At 44.3% G+C, this 27,990-nt stretch overlaps 1 protein-coding gene across 3 annotated transcripts in view; it reads right to left on the reverse strand.

Annotated features, from left to right (window-relative positions):
* The window catches only part of RECK (reversion inducing cysteine rich protein with kazal motifs), a gene marked incomplete at its 3' end in the record, with an annotated part of 1,214,950 nt that overhangs the window by 345,435 nt on the left and 841,525 nt on the right, over positions 1-27,990 (reverse strand). For all 3 annotated transcript variants that reach the window (XM_082258598.1, XM_082258597.1, XM_082258599.1), the window contains exon 12: positions 2,054-2,190. In XM_082258598.1, the coding sequence (XP_082114724.1) occupies positions 2,054-2,190 (137 nt within the window). The remainder of the gene's footprint in view (positions 1-2,053; positions 2,191-27,990) is intronic.

The raw sequence follows: 27,990 nt of genomic DNA on the forward strand, positions 1-27,990 counted from the left end.
TGTACCAGACTTAACTCCGCAAAAGAGGCAATATTGTTGCAGGACACAAATACACTTGTAAAAGTATACTCAGATAACACCCCACTTCAATATGTGGTATTGGGGGGCCACTGGTCTATCACACCAGTTGTTGAAAAAAATTGGCCAGGGAGTTTGGCACTGTGTGTATCAGACTTAACTCAGCAAAAGAGGCAATATTGTTGCAGGACATAAATACACTTGTAAAAGTATACTCAGATAACACCCCGCTTCAATCTGTGATATTGGGGGGGGGCACAGGTTTATTACAACAGTTCTACAAATAATTGGCCAGTAACTGTTCTCACTGTGTGTAGCATAGTCAACACAGCAAGAGGCCAAATTTTTGCAGGACTAAAATGCACTCTTAGAAAAGTACACTGTTAAATAACACCCCACTTCAATATGTGGTATTGCGGGAGGGGGGGGGGGGCACTGGTCTATCACACCAGTTGTTGAAAACATTGGCCAGTGAGTTTGGCACTGTGTGTACCAGACTTAACTCTGCAAAAGTGGCAATATTGTTGCAGGACACTAACACACTTGTAAAAGTATACTCAGATAACACCCCACTTCAATATGTGGTATTGGGGGGCCACTGGTCTATCACACCAGTTGTTGAAAAAATTGGCCAGTGAGTTTGGCACTCTGTGTACCAGACTTAACTCAGCAAAAGAGGTAATATTGTTGCAGGACACAAATACACTTGTAAAAGTATACTCAGATAACACCCCACTTCAATATATGGTATTGGGGGGCCACTGGTCTATCACACCAGTTGTTCAAAAAATTGGCCAGGGAGTTTGGCACCGTTTGTAGTATTGCTGCAGCAATGCTCAGTTACCACACCTGTCACAATGCTGCACAGTGCACAATAATACTAATCCACTATAATATGCTTTCTACAAAGTATATTATACTGTGGATTACCCCCCTACCCCCCCCCCCCCCTTTTTAGTGCACTGCACAGCAATAACAAAAAATGTGCAGCCTTTTAAATTACTTTTGTGGACATTAACAGAGCCATTTGTGTGACTGCAGCCGATCTCTCTAACTGCGCCTAAAGCACAGACTGGATACCCTCCCCTAACCTGAAAAGAGACTGGACCTAAACCGAAATACCAGCCCTGAAAAGGACTTTTGTGGACATTAACAGAGCGATTTGTGTGACTGCAGCCGATCTCTCTAACTGCGCCTAAAGCACAGACTGGATACCCTCCCCTAACCTGAAAAGAGACTGGACCTAAACCGAAATACCAGCCCTGAAAAGGACTTTTGTGGACATTAACAGACCGATTTGTGTGACTGCAGCCGATCTCTCTAACTGCGCCTAAAGCACAAGCAAGGGGGCATGTCCATGTGCTGAAATGTTTTAATTGGCTGTTCCGATCCACCTGACGGCTGTGTCATGGGTCAAAGTTCTCCCCAATGTAAACTAATATGGCCGCCGCGAACAACACCATGTGCTCGCAAATTTGGCGGGTAGCGAACAAGCAAAATTCGCCGCGAACCGACCGCCGGGCGAACCCCAAGGCCATCTCTACTCCTAACTAGGCAAAAAAAAAACTAAGTGACTATAGCAGGAAGAGGGAGTATACCCCCTGGGACTGCCCATGGGTGTAGCCAGATGTTTTTTTCTGCCTGGTGTCCTACTCCTTTAGGGGGCAGCATAACCCCATGGTCAAGAATTACAGGAGCTGTGTGTGTCAATGACGAAAGAGAAAGTATACATTTAAATTTTGAACTTTAAAAATGTTAAGACTGTACTAAGCACACATTTTCTACTTTTTCCTAGTTTTTGCTTTAAATGTTGCCTTACTTATTACTTACAGTATATCAGATCTGAAATGACAAAGGCTGTCTGTTGCATATATAAGCCACACAATAAGTATACAATTATTTAGGCTGATGTTACTGAGATGCAAAGTGTAGAATACTTAATGCTCCACCTAATCACAAACAGCTTCATATTTTACATTGATTATAAAGAATACATTTCAATGTTGTTTATACAAGAATATAGACTGGTACTTACGAAGATAGGTTTCCAAAGGAATACAATCCTCTGTGTCATCAGTGGAAGACAGCATTTCACATATGCTTTCAGCTGTGTGGCTTTCAGGAAATTTGCTGTGATCTCCACACTTTCTTAGTATTTCCACACAATCTGCTCTTTTTGGATAAAATATGCATAATAAGACAACAAATAATTTTCCTAAGCAGACACATCAGTACATATAAATATACATGCTCAGTATAGTTTGATTTTTAGTTTGAAGTAACAAAATGTAAAAACTATGTTTACTCTAGTTCTTGTCATACATAGAAAACCACTGAGTATACACAACACAATCTTATGATAGGCTACATAGCAAAAATTCTGCACACTCACCGCTCCCACTACCCTGTGTTGCCTTTCAGCTACATTTTCAAATGTCACCTGAATTCTCCTACCCTGGCCAAAACTGCCTTCCAGCAGCACTTTCTAATTTACAGTAGATTTGATCACAAATACCTTTAGGCTCACTGCTCTGGCCAGGACCATTTTTCAACAACATAAAACTGTCATAGAAACCAAATTTGCAAAGGCTCTCTCATAGCACCCTCTTGAATATTATTCAGCTTTCATTGAACTCAGACAAATATAATGGGAAAAACTTAGCACCCTGTCAGATAACACACACATTTTTCTGGTTAAATGCTGCTGCCCAAACATCCAGTCAATAAAATTCAGCTATACTTGCACGCTATTAGATAATGTACAGCTTTAATGGTACTTATGCATGTGATGCACAGCTGTCATAGTACTCTGTCAGGTACTAAGCACTTCTCATACCATTCTCTGGTAATGTGTAGCTGTATTATTACTCTGTCAGGTAAAGTACAAATCTGACATAGTTTTCTCTAGTGATGTGACTTCTCAGAGCTTTTGATCATATAATGTGAAGATATCATAACATTCTGTTTAGTAATATTCCGTAATATTGCCACTCTCTGCTAAGATGCTGTTCTTGAAATTTTAAGAACCAGATTACAGAGCTTTCTTCTTACCGCTACAGGAAGAAAACAAACACATAAGTGTTTCTTAATGTATATAGTGTACCTCTTCCCCAAAGTGCAGTATTACAAACAATACTTAAGAAGTGTCTTAGCAGCCAGTATGTGAAGAAGAGTGCAGAGAGCATGACAGCGGACAGTGTGTGCAAGGGATGGGTGCACAGGGCACTATGCAGAAAAAGGATGTGTAAAAGCAGTGGCGTACCAACAGGGGTGCGGGACGTCCTTGCCCCGGGTGCCACACATTGGGGGGCGTCAGGGAGCTCCAGGGTGACCATGGACCATAGGGTGAGTACCCTGATAGAGAACTGGCTCCAGGGGAGAGTCCAGAGGGTGGTAATAAATGGGGAGTACTTGGATTGGGCGGGTGTGGAAAGTGGGGTCCCCCAAGGTTCTGTTCTGGGACTAATCCTGTTTAATTTATTTATAAACGACACAGAGGAGGGGATATCTAGCACAATTTCGGTAATTGCGGATGATACTAAAAATGGGGAATCACTCCAGAAATAAAGAAATTATTCTCCCACTCTACAAGACTCTGGTCCGGCCACATCTGGAGTATTCCGTCCAGTTCTGGGCACCGGTCCTCAGAAAGGATGTGCTGGAACTGGAGAAAGTCTAGAGAAGGGCAACAAAAATAATTAGGGGAATGGAGGACATCAGCTATGAGGAAAGACTACAAGCACTGAACTTATTCTCTCTGGAGAGGAGACGATTGAGGGGGAATATGATATCAATGTACAAATACGGTACTGGTGATGACCCTAGCATAAGGAACAAACTTTTCAGAGAAAGAGAAAACAATAAGACACGTGGCCACTCACTAAAACTAGAGGAAAAACGGTTTAACCTTAAAATATGTAAGGGGTTCTTTAATGTCAGAGCAGTAAGGATGTGGAATTCTCTTTCACAAGCAGTAGTATCAGCAGGGAGCATCAATAGTTTCAAAAAACTATTAGATGAGCATCTTAAAGACCACAACATACAGGGGTATACAATGTACGGTTAACAGCAAACACACACACACATCATAGGTTGAACTGAATGGACTGATGTCTTTTTTCAACCTCACAAACTATGTAACTATGTAACGGGGGCTTTGAAATAGAAGGGGGTCCATAGGTACGGGGGATGTGTAATGTAAAGGGGTCCAGGGGTCCAGAGGTACAGGGGATGTGTAATGTGAAGTGGGTCTTCCTACATTTTACCCACAGTTATAGCTGCATTCCTATAGATTTCTATTAGGTTTTTTTCTGCATTTTCTGAAAGTGCACTAAAAGTCCTGCATGCTGCATCATTCCAGAGGGGTGGGGGGCTGTGTAATGTAAAGGGATCAAGAGGTGCAGGGGCTGTGTAATGTAAAGGAGTCCAGAGGTGCAGCGGCTGTGAATTGTAAAGGCGTCCAGAGGTATGGGGGCTGTGTAATGTGAAGGGGTCCAGAGGTATGGGGGGCTGTGTAAGGGGTCATGAAGTATGGGGGCTGTGTAATGTGAAGTGGTCCAGAGGTAGGGGGCTGTGTAATGTGAAGGAGTCCAGAAGTACGGGGGCTGTGTAATGTAAAGGGGTCCAGAGTTATTAGGGCTGTGTAATGTAAAGGGGTCCAGAGTTATTAGGGCTGTGTAATGTAAAGGGGTCTAGAAGTTACGGAGGCTGTGTAATGGAAAGGGGTTAAGAGCAAGGGGGGTTGTGTAATGTGAAGGAGTCCAGAAGTACCGGGGCTGTATAATGTAAAGGGGTCCAGAGGTATGGGGGCTGTATAATGTGAAAGGCTCCAGAAGAACAGGGGCTTTGTAATGTAAAGGGGACCAGAGGTACAGAGGATGTGTAATGTAAAGGGGTCCAGAGGTACAGGGGATGTGTAATGTGAAGGGGGTCTTCCTACATTTTACGCGCAGTTATAGCTGCAGTCCTATAGTTTTCTATTCGGTTGTTTGTTTTTTTCTGCATTTTCTGAAAGCGCACGAATAGTCCCGCATGCTGCATCTTTAGTGCACTTTCAGAAGACAGGAAAATAATTTTTTTGGGGGTGGAGTGACATCATGTTTTACTGCACCAGGTGACAACAACCCTAGTGATGTCACTGACAGTAGCACATAGTAAGTGTGCCACTGCCAGTTACATGTTTTTCTGTCTGGCGCCTCAGGTCAGTCGGCACCGTTTTTGCAGAGGAGGAGGTGGAGGGGCCTGGCCACCGGGGGAGCAGAGGGAGGAGGATTATTTTGGGTTCTGGGCCGCAGTGCAGTGACACATCGATGTTTGGTGCATCGCCTGCCGGGCTAAGGGGGAAGGGTGCCAGATATAGGATCCGCCCCAGAGTGCCAAATACTCTAGGTACACTCCTGTGTAAAACATTGAGGAAAAGGAGCGGAAAGTGTCAGAGGATAAGGCAAACTTTAGTCATTTAGTAATTTTTTTTACTGTCGTAATAGGTCATTATGGAGGCTTCAGAGGTCTATTACATAGTTAGTGAGGTTGAAAAAAGACATCAGTCCATCCAGTTCAACCTATGATGTGTGTGTGTGTTTGCTTTTAACCGTACATTGTATACCCCTGTATGATGTGGTCTTTAAGGTGTCCATCTAATAGTTTTTTGAAACTATCAATGCTCCCTGCTGATACGACTGCTTGTGGAAGAGAATTCCACATCCTTACCGCTCTTACAGTGAAGAACCCCTTACGCACTTTAAGGTTAAACCGCCTTTCCTCAAGTTTTAGTGAGTGGCCACGTGTCTTATTGTATTCCCTTTCTCTGAATAGTTTGTTCCTTATGCTAGGGTCGCCAGTACAGTATTTGTACATTGATATCATATCCCCCCTCAATCGTCTCTTCTCCAGAGAGAATAGGTTCAGTGCTTGTAGTCTTTCCTCATAGCTGATGTCCTCCATTCCCCTAATTATTTTTGTTGCCATTCTCTGGACTTTCTCCAGTTCCAGCACATCCTTCCTGAGGACCGGTGCCCAGAACTGGACAGCATACTCCAGATGTGGCCGGACCAGAGTCTTGTAGAGTGGAAGAATAATCTCTTTATTTCTGGAGTGAATCCCCTTTTTTATACAACCCAGTATTCTGTTGGCTTTGCTTGCGGCGGCTTGGCATTGCATGCCACTGCCAAGCCTGTTGTCTACCAGTACCCCCAGGTCCCTTTCCATCCTAGACTCACCCAGAGGTTCCCCCCCTAGTGAGTAGCTTGCTTTCTGGTTTCTGGCCCCCAAGTGCATTACTTTACATTTTTCAACATTGGATCTCATCTGCCATGTAGTTGCCCACCCCGTTATTTTGTTCAGGTCCGCTTGCAAGGTTTCCACATCCTGCATAGAAGATATTGGCAAGCCTAATTTAGTATCATCTGCAAATACTGAGATTGTACTCGATATCCCCTCCTCTAGATCATTTATGAATAAATTAAACAGGATTGGTCCCAGGACAGAACCCTGGGGGACCCCACTTTCCACACCCGCCCAATCCAAGTACTCCCCATTAATCACCACCCTCTGTACTCTCCCCTGGAGCCAGTTCTCTATCCAGGTACTCACCTTATGGTCCATACCTACCTTCCTTAGTTTGTACAGTAAGCGTTTGTGGGGAACGGTGTCAAAGGCCTTTGCAAAGTCCAGATACACCACATCCACAGGCTTACCTTTATCTAGGTGGCAGCTCACTTCATCGTAGAAGGTTAATAGATTGGTTTGGCACGAACGATTTTTCATGAATCCATGCTGATTACTACTTATAATACCGTTTTCATTACTAAAGTCTTGTATGTGGTCCCTTATCATCCCCTCCAAAATTTTGCAGACTACTGATGTTAGGCTGACCGGCCTATAGTTACCCGGGATATATCTCGGCCCCTTTTTAAATATTGGTACCACGTTGGCTTTTTTCCAATCAGCTGGCACCATACCCGTCTGTAAACTATCCTTAAAGATCAAGAATAATGGTCTGGCAATCACCTGGCTGAGCTCATTAAGAACCCTCGGGTGCAAGCCATCCGGTCCCGGGGATTTATTTATGTTAAGTTTCTCTAGTTTAGCTCTAAGTCTATCCTCTGTTAGCCATGGCGGCACTTCCTGAGGTGTATTATTTAGTTCGGCCTTACAAGCAAGGTTCGTGTAGCCCCCCGATTCCTTTGTGAAGACTGAAGAAAAGAAATTATTTAACACTTCCGCCTTTTCTCTGTCCTCTGTGGCCATTTTTCCTTTATCATCTTTTATGGGGCCAATGTGCTCTGGCCTCGCTTTCCTACTGTTTATATACTTAAAGAACTTCTTGGGGTTCTTTTTACTCTCCTCCGCTATATGTCTCTCGTGTTCTATTTTAGCCGCCCTGATTTCGTCTTTACATTTCTTATTACACTCTTTGTAGTGCTTAAATGCTGCCAATGACCCCTCAGTCTTGTATTTTTTGAAGGCCTTTTCTTTAGCTCTAATATACATTTTTATGTTGGAGTTTAGCCACCCAGGGTTTAGTTTTGCTCTTTTAAATTTATTTCCCTGTGGAATGCACTGGCCCACCCCCTTGTTAAGTATGCTCTTGAAGCACTCCCATTTTTCCTCCGTGTTCTTTGTTCCCAGGGTTCTATCCCATTTCTAGCAGCGAGCGCAGTTTAGGGAAATTGGCTCTTTTGAAATTCAGCATCCTTATATTACCCTTGTGTTTCCTATTACTGTAATTAATACTGAAACCAATTGACCTATGGTCACTGTTCCCTAAGTTGTCCCGTATTTCTATATCCGTGAGCAGGTCTGTATTGTTGGTAATCAGTAGGTCAGGTACCGCACTGTTTCTTGTCGGTGCATTCACCATCTGACCCATGAAATTGTCCTGCAAAACATTTGGAACTGCCGAGCCTTGGCTGAATGCGCGGTTCCTTCTGCCCAGTCTATATCTGGATAATTAAAGTCCCCCATTATAATGACATTTCCCATCCTTGCTGCCAATCCTATCTGTAACATGAGGTCCGCCTCACCCTCCTCCCTCTGGTTGGGGGGCCTATAGCATACGCCCAATATTACCTTCCCCACCGTGCCTTTCCTTTGAAGCTCTACCCATAGGGATTCTGCCTCGTCCATAGCTCCATTATTAATATCATCCCTCATATTTACCTGTACACTGTTCTTAATATACAAACATACCCCTCCCCCTTTTTTACCTTCTATCTACCTATCTCTGCGATAAAGGGAATACCCCTGAATGGTCACCATCCAGTCATGAGAGCTGTCAAACCAAGTCTCAGTTATCCCCACAAAATCTAAGTCCTCCTCAAACATCAGCAGCTCCAGCACTCCCATCTTGTTGGCCAGGCTTCTGGCATTGGTATACAAGTGTATGTAAAGGCAAAAATTGACCAGCGCTATGGAGTGTGCGGTGAGGCGTGAAGGAATAACAGGTGTAAGCGGCCAACAACCAAACCACAAAAGGGGTCAAGATATATGTGGAGTGCAAAGAGAGGTTGTAAACGGCGCTACCTTGTGCAAATAAATAATTAGATAGTAATAAAGTGCAAACTCTTATAACCAATAATAAATGAGAGGGTGTGTCCCATAAAACCGAAAGGATTAAAAAATTATATATACTGTGTATCAAGTGGGTACAAGTAAAATATCCTGGTGTGTGATGGATAAAACCCAGAAAGTGCTAAAGTGCAATAAATAAATAACATAGACAGTGTTTTTATTGTGATATACAAATAATTAAATCGTCCACTGTGGAAATAAAATAATCAAATATTGGTGAATATTCCTGGCACTGTTACTGTCAAAAGTGCAACATGCCAGTAAAAACCATATAGGTGAAGAGAGGTGAAGTTGGGGAATAATCCCGTGTGAATAAAATAGACCAAAAATAAAATAAAAAATAAAAAATAAAAAATAAAGTGAGAAATCAGCTGCAATCACCTGTGTGACCACTAGGTGTCGCGCTCTATATACAACCTGCCCTAAACGAATGTTAGGCAAGATGGATCTTCAAAGGTCCCCCTCCACAGTCAACCCCATATGGAAACTCGCCAATCGGTGCTTGGTTGACTGTGGAGGGGGACCTTTGAAGATCCATCTTGCCTAACATTCGTTTAGGGCAGGTTGTATATAGAGCGCGACACCTAGTGGTCACACAGGTGATTGCAGCTGATTTCTCACTTTATTTTTTATTTTATTTTTGGTCTATTTTGACAGTAACAGTGCCAGGAATATTCACCAATATTTGATTATTTTATTTCCACAGTGGACGATTTAATTATTTGTATATCACAATAAAAACACTGTCTATGTTATTTATTTATTGCACTTTAGCACTTTCTGGGTTTTATCCATCACACACCAGGATATTTTACTTGTACCCACTTGATACACAGTATATATAATTTTTTAATCCTTTCGGTTTTATGGGACACACCCTCTCATTTATTATTGGTTATAAGAGTTTGCACTTTATTACTATCTAATTATTTATTTGCACAAGGTAGTGCCGTTTACAACCTCTCTTTGCACTCCACATTGGTATACAAGCCTCGTAATTTTGATCGGTTACATTTATCCTCATTTGATGTTTTTAGCCTGCTCTCTTGATTTTTCCCCGTACCCACCCTGGGTTTAGGAGCTCCGAACACCCTACCGCTAATGCCCCCATTTCTGCCCTCTGAAACTTGCTTTCCACTGGCTAATTCTACATCTGTACCCTCCCCCCCATTCCCTAGTTTAAAAGCCCCTCTAACTTTTTGGCCATCCTCTCACCCAGTACGGCTGCACCCACCCCATTTAGGTGCAATCCGTCCCTACAAAAGAGCCGGTGACCGACTGAGAAGTCGGCCCAGTTCTCCAGGAACCCGAAACCCTCCTTACTACACCAGCTCCTCAGCCACTCGTTAACTTCTCTAATCTCCCGCTGCCTCTCTGGTGTGGCTCGAGGTACAGGTAGTATTTCGGAAAATACTACCTTGCAGGTCCTAGTCCTCAACTTAGCGCCTAAGTCCCTGAAATCGTTTAGGACTCTCCATCTTCCTCTGCCTATGTCATTGGTACCCTCGTGTACCATGACAGCTGGGTCTTCCCCAGCCCCACCCAATAATCTGTTCACCCGATCCGCGATGTGCCGAACTCGAGCGCCCGGCAAACAACAGACTATTAGACTGTAGCACATTATACACATTGGTACAATGAGGTGCCATTCCTTCTAAACGGCATCTCAACACACCTTTCCAGTGAAGAGCATGACAACAGACTATTGTATGTTGCAGTGCAATTTGCTCCCAAAAGTGCTGCATCCACAATTTGTAGTAACTTGTGGTGTTGTGTTGGGCAGCCTATTTAAATACCAGTAACACCTTGGACTTGCATAGCAGAATTCTTTTCAGACACAATGCCACATGGAGTGGCCTCCAACATTTTTTGCTTCCTCAATATCGTAAGGAGAGAGTCAGATCGAATCTTACTCTGAATAGCCGTTGGGTGGCCGTTCCGCCAGGTGATCGCTTTGTACCCTGCTGTCTTGAGACACAGAGACACCATACCCAGCTGATTTTGAGGGGCTGGTGCCATGTGACCATTGAGATTGGTCATCACAGTGATCAGATGGTACTATTTACAAAAGGGAAAGGCGAGAGATCAGTACTTATAAATGGGCACAGAATGCCTCAGTGGCTGTAGCTGCTGATCCATTCATTCTGTTACGGTGACACAAAAATCTTTTTTTAACCTATTCTTGCCCCCTCCTCTCCTACATATACTATCTCTAATACTGCCCCCAGTGATCTGTAAATTAATCCCTCGACTCCCTTATTTTTCCCATCTAAGCATTAAAATGACTCTAAAGTCTATTTTTTTGTTGTTTTTTTTTAAATAACAAACATGTTATACTTACCTGCCCTTTGTAGTGGTTTTGCACAGGGCAGCCTGGATCCTCCCCTTCTCTGGTCCCTCTTCACTACTCCAAGCTTCTCCCTCCTGTCGAGTCCTCCCACAGCAAGCAGCTTCTATTCAGACACAGAGCTGCCGTTTGCCCCCACCCACCCATCTCTCTCCTGATTGGCTAACTGGCTTTGATTGACAGCCACAGGAGTCAATGGCGCTCATAGCTGTGTATTAGCCAATCAGGACAGGGACTCGTGGACATCGCTGGACAGAGATGGGCTCAGGTAAGTATTAGGGGATGCTGTGGTGGCTGCTGGACACAGAAAGTTTTTTATCCTAATGCAGAGAATGCATTGAAATAAATAACCTTCTGACTTTACAATTCCTTTTCTTCCTTACTCATCCTGCCACTATTTATAATTGGTACATTAACCCCTTCAAATCCTTTTCACTCTGTGTATGACCTGTACATTAATGTATCTAGTGTCTAATTCACAAGCTCCATGTTTAACCCCCTCAGTACAGGCATGTTTCCTAATTTCCAAATAACGATGGCAAAAAAAAAAATGAGGGTTTCTACTCTCCAAAAAAGGGTCATTTTAGGGGTTTTCATATTGTTTTACATTTTTTTAATTAACAGAAAGTAAGAGAAACTGTTTTTTTTCTTTAATGTGGGCCTTTTTTTTAATTTTTTTTTTTTTTATAGGATGTCCTTCCATTTTCGCCACCCCTGGGGCACAGGGCATCACTGATCATAGTAAAGAGCCCATGACGTAGGCTATTTACCATGTGATCAGCTGTGTCCAGTCACAGCTGATCCCATTGTAAACGAGAAAAGCTGAGTATCGGCATTCCTCTCCTCACGCTGACAGCGTGTGAGGAGAGGAGAGCTGGTAAGCGGCATTTTTCAGCAGGGGCACTGATCATCAACAGTGCTGCCAATCAGTGCCCACCAGTGCTGCCAATCAGTGCCCACCAGTGCTGCCAATCAGTGATGTCTGTCAGTGCTCATCAGTGCCGCCTATCAGTGGCCATCTTTGCTGCCAATAATTTTCCATAAGTGCCGCCTATCAGTGCCCATCAGTGTCAATCAGTGCTGCATATCAGTGCCGCCTATCAGTGCCCATCAGTGTCGATCAGTGCTGCATATCAGTGCTGCATATCAGTGCCCATCAGTGTCAGTCAGTGCTGCATATCAGTGTCCATCAGTGCAGCCTCAGCAGTGCACATTGGTAAAGAACAAAAAATTACTTATTTACAAAATTTTATAACAGAAACTAAGAAAAACTTTTTTTTTTTTTTTTTTTAATTTTAAGTCTTTTTTGGTTTGTTCAGCAAATAAAATAAAAAAAAACCCAATGGTGATTAAATACGACCAAAAGAAAGTCCTATCTGTCTAATAATATTGTTAGGGGACAGCGTTGCATGACCGCATAATTTTCATTCAAAGTGAAGCTGAAAATTGGCCAAGGCAGGAAGAAGGGGGGGGGGGGGAGTGCACAGTAGCCAAGCGGTTAAATACCACCAAGAAGAAGCTCTATCTAACTCAATAAAGTGATATAAACAGTGCAGTGTTGTTTTTGTCTTCATTTATTTGTGGCTTTGCAGATTACATACAAAATGCTAAACACATGGCACATACGGCCATAATAACATAGTTGCCATAAGCTGGTAAGTAGAAGATACTGGAAAAAGAACAAAGAACAAAAGCTGAACAAAGTAGAATAAAAATAATAATTTAGGTACAATGTTGTATTACAGAGAAATTTTCAGCCAAACTATCACTGCACTGAAAACAGAAAAATGGCCTGGTAAGGAATAGGTACAGTATCTCACAAAAGTGAGTACGCCCCTCACATTTTTAGGCCTCTTGCACACTGCAGCTTAAAAATGCTCAGTACAGCGTTTTCTTTTTTTTTTCTGAGCTAAAATAGAGCCCATTCATTCTTAATGTGCCCATGCACACAGCTGCATAAATGAGCGCCGCGTTTTCTTCAGTAAGAACAAAATAGAAAAATCTGCATTTTTGGTCAGTAATTTGCGCCTGATGCGCGCAAAAACGCGCGAATGCGCTCAAATGACCCAAAATGTCAATTGAATATCCAGAACGCTAGAATAAATTTACGCACAATAAATAAATTTGCGCAAGCGCATAAGCGCGCAAATGCGCGAAAATGCATGCATTACAATTACGCCAGAAAACGTAGATGCTCTAACAGGAGTATCGTGTGTAAGCTGCCTTATAAATATTTTATTATATCTTTTCATGTGACAACACTGAAGAAATGACACTTTGCTACAATGTAAAGTAGTGAGTGTACAGCTTGTATAAACAGTGTAAATTTGCTGTCCCCTCAAAATAACTGAACACACAGCCAATAATATCTAAACCGTTGGCAATAAAAGTGAGTACACCCCTAAGTGAAAATGTCCAAATTGGGCCCAATTAGCCATATTCCTCCCCGGTGTCATGTGACTTGTTAGAAGTACAAGGTTTCAGGTGTGAATTGGGAGCAGGTGTGTTCAATTTGGTGTTATCTCTCTCACTCTCTCATACTGGTCACTGGAAGATCAACATGGCACCTCATGGCAAAGAACTGAAAAAAAGAATTGTTGCTCTACAGGAAGATGGTCCAGGCTATAAGAAGATTGCCAAGACCCTGAAACTGAGCTGCAGCATTGTGGCCAAGACCATACAGCAGTTTAACAGGACAGTTTCCACTCAGAACAGGCCTCGCCATGGTCGACCAAAGAAATTGAGTGCACGTGCTCAGCGTCATATCCAGAGGTTGTCTTTGGGAAATAAACATATGAGTGCTGCCAGCATTGCTGCAGAGGTTGAAGGGGTAGGGGGTCAGCCTGTCAGTGCTCAGACCATACGCCACAGTGCATAAAAGTTGTCTGCATAGCTGTCCCCCCAGAAGGAAGCCTCTTCTAAGGATGATGCACAAGAAAGCCCGCAAACGGTTTGCTGAAGACAAGCAAACTAAGGACATGGATTACCGGAACCATGTCCTGTGGTTTGATGAGACCGCGATAAATGTATTTCATTCAAATGATGTCAAGCCTGTGTGGCGGCAACCAGGTGAGGAGTACAAAGACAAGTGTGTCTTGCTTACAGTCAAGCATGGTGGTGGGAGTGTCATTATCTGGGGCTGCATGCGTGCTGTCGGCACTGGGGAGCTACAGTTCATTGAGGGAACCATGATTGCCAACATGTACTGTGATATACTGAAGTAGAGCATAATCTATTGCCTTCGGAGACAGGGCAGTATTCTAACATGATAATGACCCAAAACACACCTCCAAGATGACCACTGCCTTGCTAAAGAAGCTGAGGGTAAAGTTGATGGACTGGCCAAGCATGTCTCCAGACCTAAACCCTATTGAGCATCTGTGGGCATCCACAAACAGAAGGTGGAGGAGCACAAGGTCTCTAACATCCCCCAGCTCTGTGATGTCATCATGCAGGAGTGGAAGAGAAATCCAGTGGCAACCTGTAAAGCTCTGGTGAACACCATGCCCAAGAGAGTGAAGGCAGTGCTGGAAAATAATGGTAGCCACACAAAATATTGACACTTTGGGCCCAATTTGGACATTTTTAGTTAGGGGTGTACTCACTTTTATTGCCAGCGGTTTAGACATTAATGGCTGTGTGTTGAGTTATTTTGAGGGGACAGCAAATTTATACGGTTATACCAGCTGTGCACTCACTACTTTACATTGTAGCAAAGTGTCATTTCTTCAGTGTTGTTACATGAAAAGATGAAATAAAATATTTACAAACATTTGAGGGGTGTACTCACTTTTGTGAGATACTGTATTACAGACTAATGAAAATATACAAAAAATATATATGACCTCTCTACTCCATGTGTGACAGAATCCAACTAAAAAATGTTTTTCCTATAGCCAAAGTGGCATTGGTTTTTTGTTTTCAAGTTTGGGCGAATATACTGATTTTTATTTCCACTGGGTGGTAATAAAGAAATAGTATCTGTTTAAAGCGGTTGTAAACCCTAAAAAAAAAAAAAAAACCTGCAAGACAAAGGCATAATGAGCTAGTATGCATCGCATACTAGCCCATTATGTGTAACTTACCTTAGAACGAAGCCCTGACACGGACCCCCGGACATCGCTGCGGGCGCTGCCATGATCCCTCGCCGTCTCTTCCGGGTTCGGCGGCTCCAGCGCGGTGATTGGCCGGAGCCGCGATGACGTAACTCCCGCGCTTGCGCGCGGGAGTGATTTTCCGACAAGCTCCCGGCAAACAAAATTGAAGGTCCCCCTGGACCTTCAGAGCGCATGCGCTGCTCGCGCGAGCGGCTGCATGCACTGCAAATATCTCCTAAACCATGCCGGTTTAGGAGATATTATTTGTACCTACAGGTAAGCCTTATTATAGGCTTACCTGTAGGTAAAAGTGTCAAAAAGCGGGATACTACCGCTTTAAGAGATAGTAGAGAAGTGATTTATCTATCGAGGACAGTGAAACTGGAGAAGATTGTATCCTGGCGACAGTGGATATAAATGTATTTATAGTATTGATCACAGTGATTAGTTAAAAGCAGTAAAATGGGCTTTGGAGAAAAAAAGATTGAAGAAAAAGAAAACTGAGTTTGTACAAGAGTTGTTGGATTTAACTATGCAGAATAACTATTTTCTTTACCAGAATAGATATTTTTAAAATTAAAAGGTTTAGTCATGGGAAAAAATAAACTTCTAGTGTGGCTAATCTAGTGATAGCTAAGTGGGAAGAAGAGGAAATTTATAAAAAAATGGCCACTGTTAAAACTGTACGCCATCATGTATGGACGATATCATGGTAGCTGGAAAGGTACAGTAGAGAGTGTAGAAGGATACTTTCAACATATGTTTTCATATGAACAACAATAGATATGGGCGAATTTTCACAGGATAATGGAGAAAAGAATGTGTTACTTTGTTTGAGTTTGCCCCATTTCAGAAAAGATGAGAGAATATACAATAACTGTATTTTTGTAAGAACTTACCGTAAAATCCTTTTCTCTGAAATTAATCAACATATGCAGCTCCTTATCTTCATGACTCATAGGATTATGCTCCTCCTTTTAGGAATAGGCACTAGACAGGAAAAAAATGTAACCATGCCTATGGGGGCTCTCTGCAGGCATAACCCTTCAGACTCTGTTATCACCAAACTGTTAAGTTGCAAGCAGTGTTTAGAAGACAAAAAACCCCATACCTCAAAAGTAGAGGGGCAGGTGCTGCGTCTGTCGATGAACTTCAGAGAAAAGAATTTTACATAAAGTTACAAAAATCTAGTTTTCTCTATTGTTCATCGACAGACACAGCTCCTTATCTTCGTGACTCATAGGGATGTCCCAAAGCAGTATAATCATGTGGGGTGGGAAAAACAACGCAGAAACAAAATGCAAGTCCCTAATGGCTAAACTTAGCCAACCAGGAACAACTGGAGCTCCCCTGGAAAAAAATTTAACCCTCAAAGAGAAACTAAAAAGAGTTCTCTTTTAAACTGCAGCCTGCAAAACCTTGCGGCCAAAAGATGCATCCTCGGATGCCAACATATCTACCTTGTAGAATTTTGTGAACGTATACACAGATGACCAAGTTGCCGCCTTGCAAACTTGTAGCACCAACGCCTGATGGCGAAAAGCCCAAGAGGCAACCAGTGCTCTCGTAGAATGAGCCTTCACTGGGAAAGGAGGAGCCTGACCCCACAGTGAATAGGCCTGTACCACTGTCTGCCTGATCCATCTGAAAATGGTCGCAAAAGACGCAGCCAATCCCTTACGAGGTCCATCAGTAAATACAAAAAGAGCATCTGATTTTCTAAAGGACTCAGTGGTCTCTAAATAAACCCTGATCGCCCGAACCACATCCAAAGAAGGCAAGGCCTACTCCTTAGGATGCTGAGGATTAGGGCACAGTGAAGGCAATACAATGTCTTCATTCAGATGAAAATAAGAAACCACTTTAGGAAGGAAGGACTCATTAGGTCGAAGTACCACCTTATCTCTGTGTACCACCAGATAAGTTGAGCGGCAAGACAACGCTGCCATTTCAAATACTCTGCAGGCAGAAGTGATGGCCAACAAGAAGGCAACCTTCTGAGACGAAGAAAGCAGCGAAATCTCCTGAATATTTTTCAAAAGGAGGCTTTTAAAGAACAGATAACACCAGATTTAGATCCCACGGAGGTAACGGTGATCACCTCGGAGGAGCCATATGGTGCACTCCCTGGATAACTGTCTGGATTAGGACATGCGTGGCTAACGGGCGTTGAACACATACTGTATAGCCAAAGCCGAAACTTGGCCTTTGATAGTACCCAAAGCCAACCGCTGTTCAACCCTTTTCTGCAAAAAGGCCAAAACCCTAGTGATCGAAAACAAGCGAGGGTGCACCTTCAGCGACTCACACCATCAAATGTACGATTTCCGCGTACGATGGTAGATCTTCCTGGGAGTTGACTTCCTAACCTACAAGAGTGTAGGAATCACAGAGTCAGAAAGACCCCTATCTCTCAACACCTGGCTTTCAACAGCCATGCCATTAAAGCCAGCGACTTTAAAGTAGGATGGAAGATCGGACCTTGAGACAGCAGATCTTCCCTGAGAGGAAGTCTCCAAGGGGTATCGGCGACCAGCCTTATCAGGTCTGCGTAGCAAGACCGGTGAGACCAGCCTGGAGCCACCAGAATGACCGGAATGTTTTCCACCTCTATCCTGCGCAGAAGCCTCTGCAGGAGTTTCAATGAGGGGAAATCATTAATCAGCCGATACCGACCCCAAGGAGCCACAAATGCGTCTGTGGCGTCGGCCAGAGGATCTCGAGACCTGGCTACGAATCTTTGCACCTTCTTGTTTAGGCGAGAGGCAAACAGATCGACCTCGGGAGTTCCCCACCGCACACAAAGGAGGCAGAACACCTCCGGGTGTAGGGACCGCTCCCCTTGATCCAACACCCGATGACTCAGGTAATCCTAATGTGTATAAAATTAAATAAGTGCGCAGGATCAGTAATGTGAATAGCTGCAACCTTCGAACTAAATGGTGATAAAATTGTGTAGAAAAGAAATCAGGTGCGCTAAAATTCACTGGTGTCACAAATCAGGAAAAGGTGTGACACTATAATGAGTGTCCCCCATATACCTGTGATGTGTTTCCAAAATTGATGTGCACTTGAACGGGTGTACAGTAAATACTATGCACCCTGGTGCATATACTTGGGTGTGTTATGGTGAATAGGTGATGATAAATGGATAATGTGATACCAACATAAACCAACAAAGTGCACAAGTAATTCAAAGAAAAAGTGTCCAATATTTCAATGGTTGCCACCTCAGTGTATAGTCCATATACATATAAAAGTGCATAAAGTCCCAATCGTCCCCTCACAGGCTAAAGTAAAATCCACTCTGTGGGTTCCTCTAGATCCGTGGGGTGCAGATGGGTTCCACCACCTTTGTGGGGATTAGCCCCTTACCATAGAGAGAAGAGGTTAAGGACGGATAATCAGCCCAGTAGTGTCTTGGGAATTCAGGGAGGTCACCGTGAAATAATCAGATAGTAAGTGTGGCCTCTTACCGGATCGCTCAAACCAAAAGGCGACTGTCTCACTGATCTTTCGGTGTCTCAACCCAATCCCGGTCCACTCTTGTTCTGGGTGTTACTCTCCGCACAGGTGAGGGCTTCCACGTGTATCTCACAGAAACAGAATCAGACCATAGCGCAGTACCTTTGACAATTTATTAAAACAAAAGTATCCAGTGCACTTACAGTTAGATGTTAACTAATGGACACAGGAAACCGATACCGATATTGGAGAGGCCGTGGCCGCCTGCAGTGCGGTCCTCGGCAACTTGCAATGACAATGCGGCGCTCCTCTGTGACGCGTTTCCACTAAACAGTCGTCTACGGAAATAGGAGTAAGCCAGCACCGCCATCATCCGCCCTTAAATATCCTGATGTACACCGAACTTCCGGTGTCTGCAATGTATGTCTTTCCCAGTGCACACAGGAAGTGACCTCACACCCAGGTCTGCCTAGGAGACTTCCTGTCTCTGAAGGGGATAAACATCCGGGTCAAAGGCCGGGGATGTCAGTCTTCCCCAGTGCACACAGGAAGTGACTTCACACTCGGGTCTGCCTAGGAGACTTCCTGTCTTTGAAGAAGGTAAACATCCGGGTTAAAGGCCGGGGATGTCACCCTTCTCCTGAGCCTATCAACAGCTGAATTGTAGGCTGAATAGGACTTGCAGCGACCGGAAGCTGGGTCTTAAGGAACTGAATGTATACATAAAAAAGGTATATAACACAAGGCAATTTTTATATTGTTATATTGTTTTATGATTTTAATTGGTGCATGTTACTTAATTAGCAGAGTATGTTCCACCGCTGTATTGCAAAACAGCGGAATGGAATATCGTGCTTTAGATTACCTTTTTTATGTATACATTCAGTTCCTTCTCCTAGGCAGACCTGGGTGTGAGGTCACTTCCTGTGTGCACTGGGAAAGACATACATTGCAGACACCGGAAGTTCGGTGTACATCAGGATATTTAAGGGCGGATGATGGCGGTGCTGGCTTACTCCTATTTCCGTAGACGACTGTTTAGTGGAAACGCGTCACAGAGGAGCGCCGCATTGTCATTGCAAGTTGCCGAGGACCGCACTGCAGGCGGCCACGGCCTCTCCAATATCGGTATCGGTTTCCTGTGTCCATTAGTTAACATCTAACTGTAAGTGCACTGGATACTTTTGTTTTAATAAATTGTCAAAGGTACTGCGCTATGGTCTGATTCTGTTTCTGTGAGATACACGTGGAAGCCCTCACCTGTGCGGAGAGTAACACCCAGAACAAGAGTGGACCAGGATTGGGTTGAGACACCGAAAGATCAGTGAGACAGTCGCCTTTTGGTTTGAGCGATCCGGTAAGAGGCCACACTTACTATCTGATTATTTCACGGTGACCTCCCTGAATTCCCAAGACACTACTGGGCTGATTATCCGTCCTTAACCTCTTCTCTCTATGGTAAGGGGCTAATCCCCACAAAGGTGGTGGAACCCATCTGCACCCCACGGATCTAGAGGAACCCACAGAGTGGATTTTACTTTAGCCTGTGAGGGGACGATTGGGACTTTATGCACTTTTATATGTATATGGACTATACACTGAGGTGGCAACCATTGAAATATTGGACACTTTTTCTTTGAATTACTTGTGCACTTTGTTGGTTTATGTTGGTATCACATTATCCATTTATCATCACCTATTCACCATAACACACCCAAGTATATGCACCAGGGTGCATAGTATTTACTGTACACCCGTTCAAGTGCACATCAATTTTGGAAACACATCACAGGTATATGGGGGACACTCATTATAGTGTCACACCTTTTCCTGATTTGTGACACCAGTGAATTTTAGCGCACCTGATTTCTTTTCTACACAATTTTATCACCATTTGGTTCGAAGGTTGCAGCTATTCACATTACTGATCCTGCGCACTTATTTAATTTTATACACATTACGATTACCCAAACATCAGTGCAGCGGATCCATCCACATGGATATCTTTGAGTACCATAGTACACGAAAATTAGCTGTGGAAGAGGTCTTTGATAAGACCCAAAATGATTGCACGGATCTGAGAGGCATTTTTATGCGACTCAAAAACGTGTTAGTAGCAGAACTCCATGCTTCCTGGGACATTGTCTTTTTGGAAAAATATATACAGGAGAAGATGGTCCCACGGAGTTTACGCTGGAATATCAATCCTGACCAGGGTGATCCCGAAGTCACGGACTGGTACCAGTCTTTCAATGGAGCTGGGATGAGTCTCCTTAACTTTCTCGTTGACAGAAAGAGGAAAAAAGTAATCAGATTATATAAGGAGATTCAGGAAATTAAAGAGAAATTAACGCCTCTTATGCAGGAACCAGCCTACAAAGTCTATAATCATGAACTTAGGGAGATTATGACGATGGAGGAGGTAGATCAGAAAGCCAAAAAGAGGAAAAAATATTTCCGCGACTTGGACGACTACACTTCAGGTAGAGTCTTCAAGTGGCAGCTAAATCAGGGAGGAGAGGAGACTATGATTGTGACCCCGTCGGATCCAGGCGAAGGGACATCAGGGGAGACAACCAAAAAAGTGGGCTTTGTGGAACCCAAAGATGCTCCCATCAGAAGTCTTCCTGGGGAAAACCTTGGTAAAACACAGCCCCAGAATAATGCTCCCACCAGTGGCTCATCCTATAACAGGAGTTACAGAACACTTAGAGAGACGCAGCCACCTCCCCCCCAAAAGGGAAAGGGAAGGAATAGATGGGAAGAAAAGAAGAAAAAAGAGCATGTAAAAACAGGGCAGAATAGAAGGGATCGATCGGATGAGAGGAACCAGAGAAGGTCAAGGTCCAGATCTCCGCATAAAGGACAGGTGGACTACACAGGATATTATTCCGAATCACCCTATACACCGCAAGGATCCGGGTATTCTATGCCAAATAGATACGAGTCATTAGACTACGAGGACTCGGAAGAAGATGAAAGATATCCACAAACAAGAGGCCCGCCGCAAACCCCTATCAGCTCCAAACCACGGGGTTTTTTAGGCCAGGGACCAGGGAAAGCCAAAAGAAAAAAACCAGTAGAGGCTGCAGGGGGGGCAGCACACGGAAAAAAGAAAAAGTAGATACCCCTGGAATTTTTAATTTGAGTGGAGTGGTTCTGACAGAAACAGAAAAACGAACCCTTAATAAAGGGCTGAAGTATGCCCCAAAGAAGCCACTCAATAAGTTCCAGACTTTTGTGGACGTGAATAAATTTATACGCAAACTTAACGTCAAGCGACACTTTTTATGCAACGCCAAGGAGAGGAATTATGTGTCATACAATCAGACCGCATATATACCTACCAATCTCAGGAATGCCTCCCTGTTCAACCCGGGAGGAAAATCCAGTGATCATGTCAAAATTTTCAAGGAAGTCATCCTGGGAGAACTAGAGGAGAAAAATACAAAATTAAAATCCCAAAGAGATTTATCTACAGGGATTAAATCTATATGCGACAACAAAGATCTGATTGTTCGCCCGTCCGACAAGGGGGGGGGGACGGTACTCCTCAAGAGGGAAGACTACCTTGAGGAGATGGATAACCTCCTATCGGACCAGGACACATATCAAATCCTCCATAACGATCCCACTGGAACATACAAGAGGAAACTTGATAAGATTGTGAGAAGAGGTTTTGAAGATGGGATCATCAGTGAGAAAGAGAAACAATTTCTGGTTCCACTGGCTCCACGCATACCAATCATTTATTACCTCCCGAAAGTCCACAAGAATTTGATTAAACCGCCAGGGAGGCCTATAGTGAGCGGAATAGACTCCGTAACATCCAGAATAGGCAAATATGTGGACTTCTTCCTGCAACCTTTGGTCAGAGATACCCCGGCCTACTTGAAGGACACCTCCCAGTGTATACAGGAGATAACCAACTTAGAAGTGGATGGTGATGTTCTATTAGTCACCGCGGACGTCACGTCCTTATACACGGTCATTCCTCATGACCTGGGGTATGAGGCGGTCAGTGTGTTCCTAGACCAGGCCCATGAGATTTCACTCCAGCAGAGGCAATTTATTCTTGAATTATTAACATTCGGCATGGAACACAACTACTTCTATTTTGGGAACAAGTTCTTCCTTCAAAAGAAAGGCGTGGCGATGGGGGCTAAATTTGCCCCCAGCCTCGCCAATCTGTTTATGGCACTTTGGGAGGATAGGAACATCTTCTCTGACAGGATACAGGAATTGCTATTCTGGCGGCGTTACATAGATGATGCCATCTTCATCTGGAGAGGTAATGAGGAGAGTTTACATCAATTTATGGTAAACCTTAACCGTAACAGTTGGGGTATTAGGTTCACCTATTCCTGGAGTACGGAGGCAGTACACTATCTTGATCTGGTCATCTTAAGAAGAGGGAATAGATTTGTAACAAGTGCTTACCACAAGCCCACTGATAAAAACGGGTTTATCTCCCTTGATAGCTGCCATCATCCAGCATGGCTAAAGTCCATCCCCAGAGGGCAATTCAGGCGGATACGAAGGAATTGCACGGAACGCTCCGACTACTGTACACAAGCGGGGATCTTGAAACAGCGCTTTATAGAGAAGGGATACGATCGGAAAACCCTAGAGAGTGAGATGAAGGATTTGGAAGATTGCAAACAAGAAGAACTGGTTATTCAACGTAGCGAAGAAGTAGTCAAGAAAAGTTTCGACTTCGCCTTCGTTACACAGTTCTCGAGCAACTATAGGTGGATGAACCATGTTTTTCGTAAACATTGGAACATACTAAGGCAGGACAAGATCCTGGGCCCAGTCCTTCCGACAGGACCACAGATGATCTTCAGAAGAGCTAAAAACCTGAAAGAAACAATAGCCCGGACACCTGTAGAACCACCTCCGATTCCTAAGTTTTTCCCCAACCTGAAGGGATATTTTCCCTGCAGGAGCTGCAATCTATGTAGAAGTGCCAAAACCAAGAGAACCAATTCCTTCGTGTCAACCGTCACTGGAGAAAGTTTCCCCATAAAAGATTTTATTACCTGCCACATCAAAGGGGTCATATACCTCGTGACATGCAGTTGTAAGAAACAGTATGTAGGCAGGACCATTAGAACAGCCAATATCCGTGTCTGTGAACATCTGGCAAACATCCGGAAAGGCTTCCCAGGTCATAGCTTATCTAAACATTTTGCCACACATCACCACAAAAACCATCAAGATTTGGAGGTGATAGTAATAGAAAAATACACCCCCCACTGGCGAGGAAGCAATTTGAAGAGGACCATATCCAGAAGGGAAACCTTCTGGATATATCAGCTAAAGAGCTCCCGCCCCTTAGGACATAATGTAGATCTGGATATTAATGCATTTATCAACAATAGCTGAACACGTACCAGATCCATTAGAATAGTCGCTCATAACATCTTCCCCACCTTACATTGGGACATTCTATTCGATTAGTCGGATGAATTGGCCCCAATTGGCTTTCATATTTTTTTAGAGCTTTTACCCATTGCCTATTAAGCGTAAGATATAACACAAGGCAATTTTTATATTGTTATATTGTTTTATGATTTTAATTGGTGTATGTTACTTAATTAGCAGAGTATGTTCCACCGCTGTATTGCAAAACAGCGGAATGGAATATCGTGCTTTAGATTACCTTTTTTATGTATACATTCAGTTCCTTAAGACCCAGCTTCCGGTCGCTGCAAGTCCTATTCAGCCTACAATTCAGCTGTTGATAGGCTCAGGAGAAGGGTGACATCCCCGGCCTTTAACCCGGATGTTTACCTTCTTCAAAGACAGGAAGTCTCCTAGGCAGACCCGAGTGTGAAGTCACTTCCTGTGTGCACTGGGGAAGACTGACATCCCCGGCCTTTGACCCGGATGTTTATCCCCTTCAGAGACAGGAAGTCTCCTAGGCAGACCTGGGTGTGAGGTCACTTCCTGTGTGCACTGGGAAAGACATACATTGCAGACACCGGAAGTTCGGTGTACATCAGGATATTTAAGGGCGGATGATGGCGGTGCTGGCTTACTCCTATTTCCGTAGACGACTGTTTAGTGGAAACGCGTCACAGAGGAGCGCCGCATTGTCATTGCAAGTTGCCGAGGACCGCACTGCAGGCGGCCACGGCCTCTCCAATATCGGTATCGGTTTCCTGTGTCCATTAGTTAACATCTAACTGTAAGTGCACTGGATACTTTTGTTTTAATAAATTGTCAAAGGTACTGCGCTATGGTCTGATTCTGTTTCTGTGAGATACACGTGGAAGCCCTCACCTGTGCGGAGAGTAACACCCAGAACAAGAGTGGACCGGGATTGGGTTGAGACACCGAAAGATCAGTGAGACAGTCGCCTTTTGGTTTGAGCGATCCGGTAAGAGGCCACACTTACTATCTGATTATTTCACGGTGACCTCCCTGAATTCCCAAGACACTACTGGGCTGATTATCCGTCCTTAACCTCTTCTCTCTATGGTAAGGGGCTAATCCCCACAAAGGTGGTGGAACCCATCTGCACCCCACGGATCTAGAGGAACCCACAGAGTGGATTTTACTTTAGCCTGTGAGGGGACGATTGGGACTTTATGCACTTTTATATGTATATGGACTATACACTGAGGTGGCAACCATTGAAATATTGGACACTTTTTCTTTGAATTACTTGTGCACTTTGTTGGTTTATGTTGGTATCACATTATCCATTTATCATCACCTATTCACCATAACACACCCAAGTATATGCACCAGGGTGCATAGTATTTACTGTACACCCGTTCAAGTGCACATCAATTTTGGAAACACATCACAGGTATATGGGGGACACTCATTATAGTGTCACACCTTTTCCTGATTTGTGACACCAGTGAATTTTAGCGCACCTGATTTCTTTTCTACACGACTCAGGTAATCCGCCTGCCACTTTTCCACACCTGGAATGCGTACAGCAGAGAGGGCTGGAACAAAGCTTTCTGCCCAGACCAGAATCTCGGCCACCTCCTTGGTAGCCAAGACACTCTTTGTGCCCCCCTGGTGATTAATGTAAGCCACAACTGTGGCATTGTCTGATTGAATCAGAACCGGACAACCTTGCAGACGAGTCGTCTAATGACTCAGACAAGGCTTTTTGCTCTGAGCTCCAAAACATTTGTCGGAAGTTTTTACTCTTCCATCGCCCAGGTACCCTGGGCACAGAGCTTCCCCAGCACCCCACCCCAACCCGACAGGCTGGGGTGCATGGTTACCACCATCCAAAACAACTGAAGGAGGGACTTGCCCTGCCACAGTGCTGGAGATTGAATCCACCACAACAGAGCAGATTTTGTGTTGTGGCTCAACCGAATCAAAGAATCCAAGGACTTTGGATCCTCGTTCAATTTTACAAGAATCTCCCTTTGCAAAGGCCTTGTATGGAACTGAGCAAATGGAACCTCCTCAAAGGTCCATACCATTAGACCCAAAGCTTGCATGCAAACTCGAAGAGAGGACAGATCGTTGTCCAACAACAACTGAATCACCCCCTGCAACTTTTGCAGCTTGTCCGGGGGAAGAAAAACCCTCGCCAAGGCTGAATCCAGAGTCAAGCCCAGATAATCCAGTCTCAGAACCGGAGTCAGCGTGGATTTCTTGAACAAGACTGAATGAGAGTCTGCTCTCAACAGGAGATCGTTCAGGTATCCCAGTACCACATTCCCCCGCCGGCGCAGCAGTGCTAATACCAGTGCTAGTACCTTGGTAAACACTCTTGGAGTGGAGGCGAGACCAAATGAGTAACGCCACAAATTGATAATGCGCCTCTGCTACCACAAAGCGAACAAACCGCTAGTGTCCAGCGTAAATAGGGATGTGTAGATATGCGTCCTTGCTATCTATGGAGGCTAAGAAATCTCCCTGATGCAGAGACACTACTACGGCGTGGATAGACTCCATCTGAAACCTCTGTACCCGCATGAAGCAGTTCAGGGCCTTGAGATCCAGGATAGGATGCACTTTGCCTTCTTTTCTGGGCACGGTGAATAGGTTTGAATAAAACCCCTGAAAATGTTCCTGAGCGGGAACAGGCACAATCACTCCTTGCGACAGCAAGTCGTGTACCGCCCCTCGCAAGTCCCTTAACCGGACTTGGGATAATTGAAGATTGGACGGGTAGAACCTGTCCGAGAGACGAAACCAGAATTCGATCTTGTATCTTAATTGGATCAGTGAACCCATTTGTCCTGAATCAAGGAGGTCCAGGGCTCCTGAAAGAATCAAAGACATTCCCTCACCCCAGACTCGGGTGAGGGCACCCCTTCATGCAGCCGAAGAACTTGTCTGCAGGTCCATATTGGCCGAACTTAGATTTTCCCGATCATGGCTTCTTGGAACCCCCAGAAGATCTAAACGGTTTACCTTTTTCTTGCGACATGGAGGCACGAAAAACACGTTTATGAGCAGTAAAGGAAGGCCCCGGCCTAGTATGTGGCACCTTGCCCTTAGAGGATTAGGGCAGATTAGTGCTCTTACCCCCCATGATACCTTTGATCAACTTGTCCAGAGAGGATCCAAACAGCCTCTCCCCTGTAAAAGAAAGATCAGTCACAGCCTTCTTAAAATCCTGGTCAGCCGTCAAGCATTTTAGCCATACCATGTGCCTAGTAGCAATCCCCACTGCGGACGTCCTAGCCACCAAAAAGTCCAGGGACATATCACACATGAACACCAGGGCTTGGGTCAACTGGTCTATTAGTTCCAGTACCACAGGGTGAAGTTGTGCCGTTTCCAAGTTACTTTTCAGTAACTTCACCCATTCAGTAGCAGTCTGCGCTACTAAAACATTCACAAAGGTAGCCTTTAAAATGTGACCTGCTACCACATGTAAATGGCAGGACAAGGATTCCACCTATCTATCCATGAGACTCTTCCACTGGTACCATTGTCACTTTATTCAACCAGTCCACCTATTGGACACCGCCTCCGCAAAAGGATAACGGCGTGCAAAACGCTTAGGCACCACCAACATGTGCTTAATGCATCGCCATTGTTCATCCACAATAGTGTGAAACAAGTCAAGAAAAGGAAATACCTTGCCCGATTTATGAGATTTGCGGGAGCCAAAAGACACCTGCGTATCTGTCGCTGTAGGTTCATCAGCCAATTTTAGGGTTTCACGCACAGAAACTATCAGGGCTTCCACCAATGCCCGTTCCCGGGAAGCTGCTGATAAGGACAGGTCCTCTTCACCATCAGAATGCGGCGACACCGACCTCAGGGTGGTCTGTGTCTGCAGCGGCCATGTCTATCTCAGAGTCTGAAGACCCTGCTGATGGAAGTGAGGGCATTTGCGGCTGGCAGCACCAGAAATGATAAAAAACACTTTTGACATCAGGCTTTGCAAAAAAAAAAATGCAATTTCTGGCTGCGACTGTGAACCGGAGGGTCCCGCAATCGCTTCCAGGGGGTCTGCAGGTGAATTTTTATGCTGGAACTCCATTGCTCAAATAC

Source organism: Pelophylax lessonae (genome assembly GCF_965119305.1).
Source record: "Pelophylax lessonae genome assembly, chromosome: 5".
Taxonomy (NCBI): Eukaryota; Metazoa; Chordata; class Amphibia; order Anura; family Ranidae; genus Pelophylax; species Pelophylax lessonae.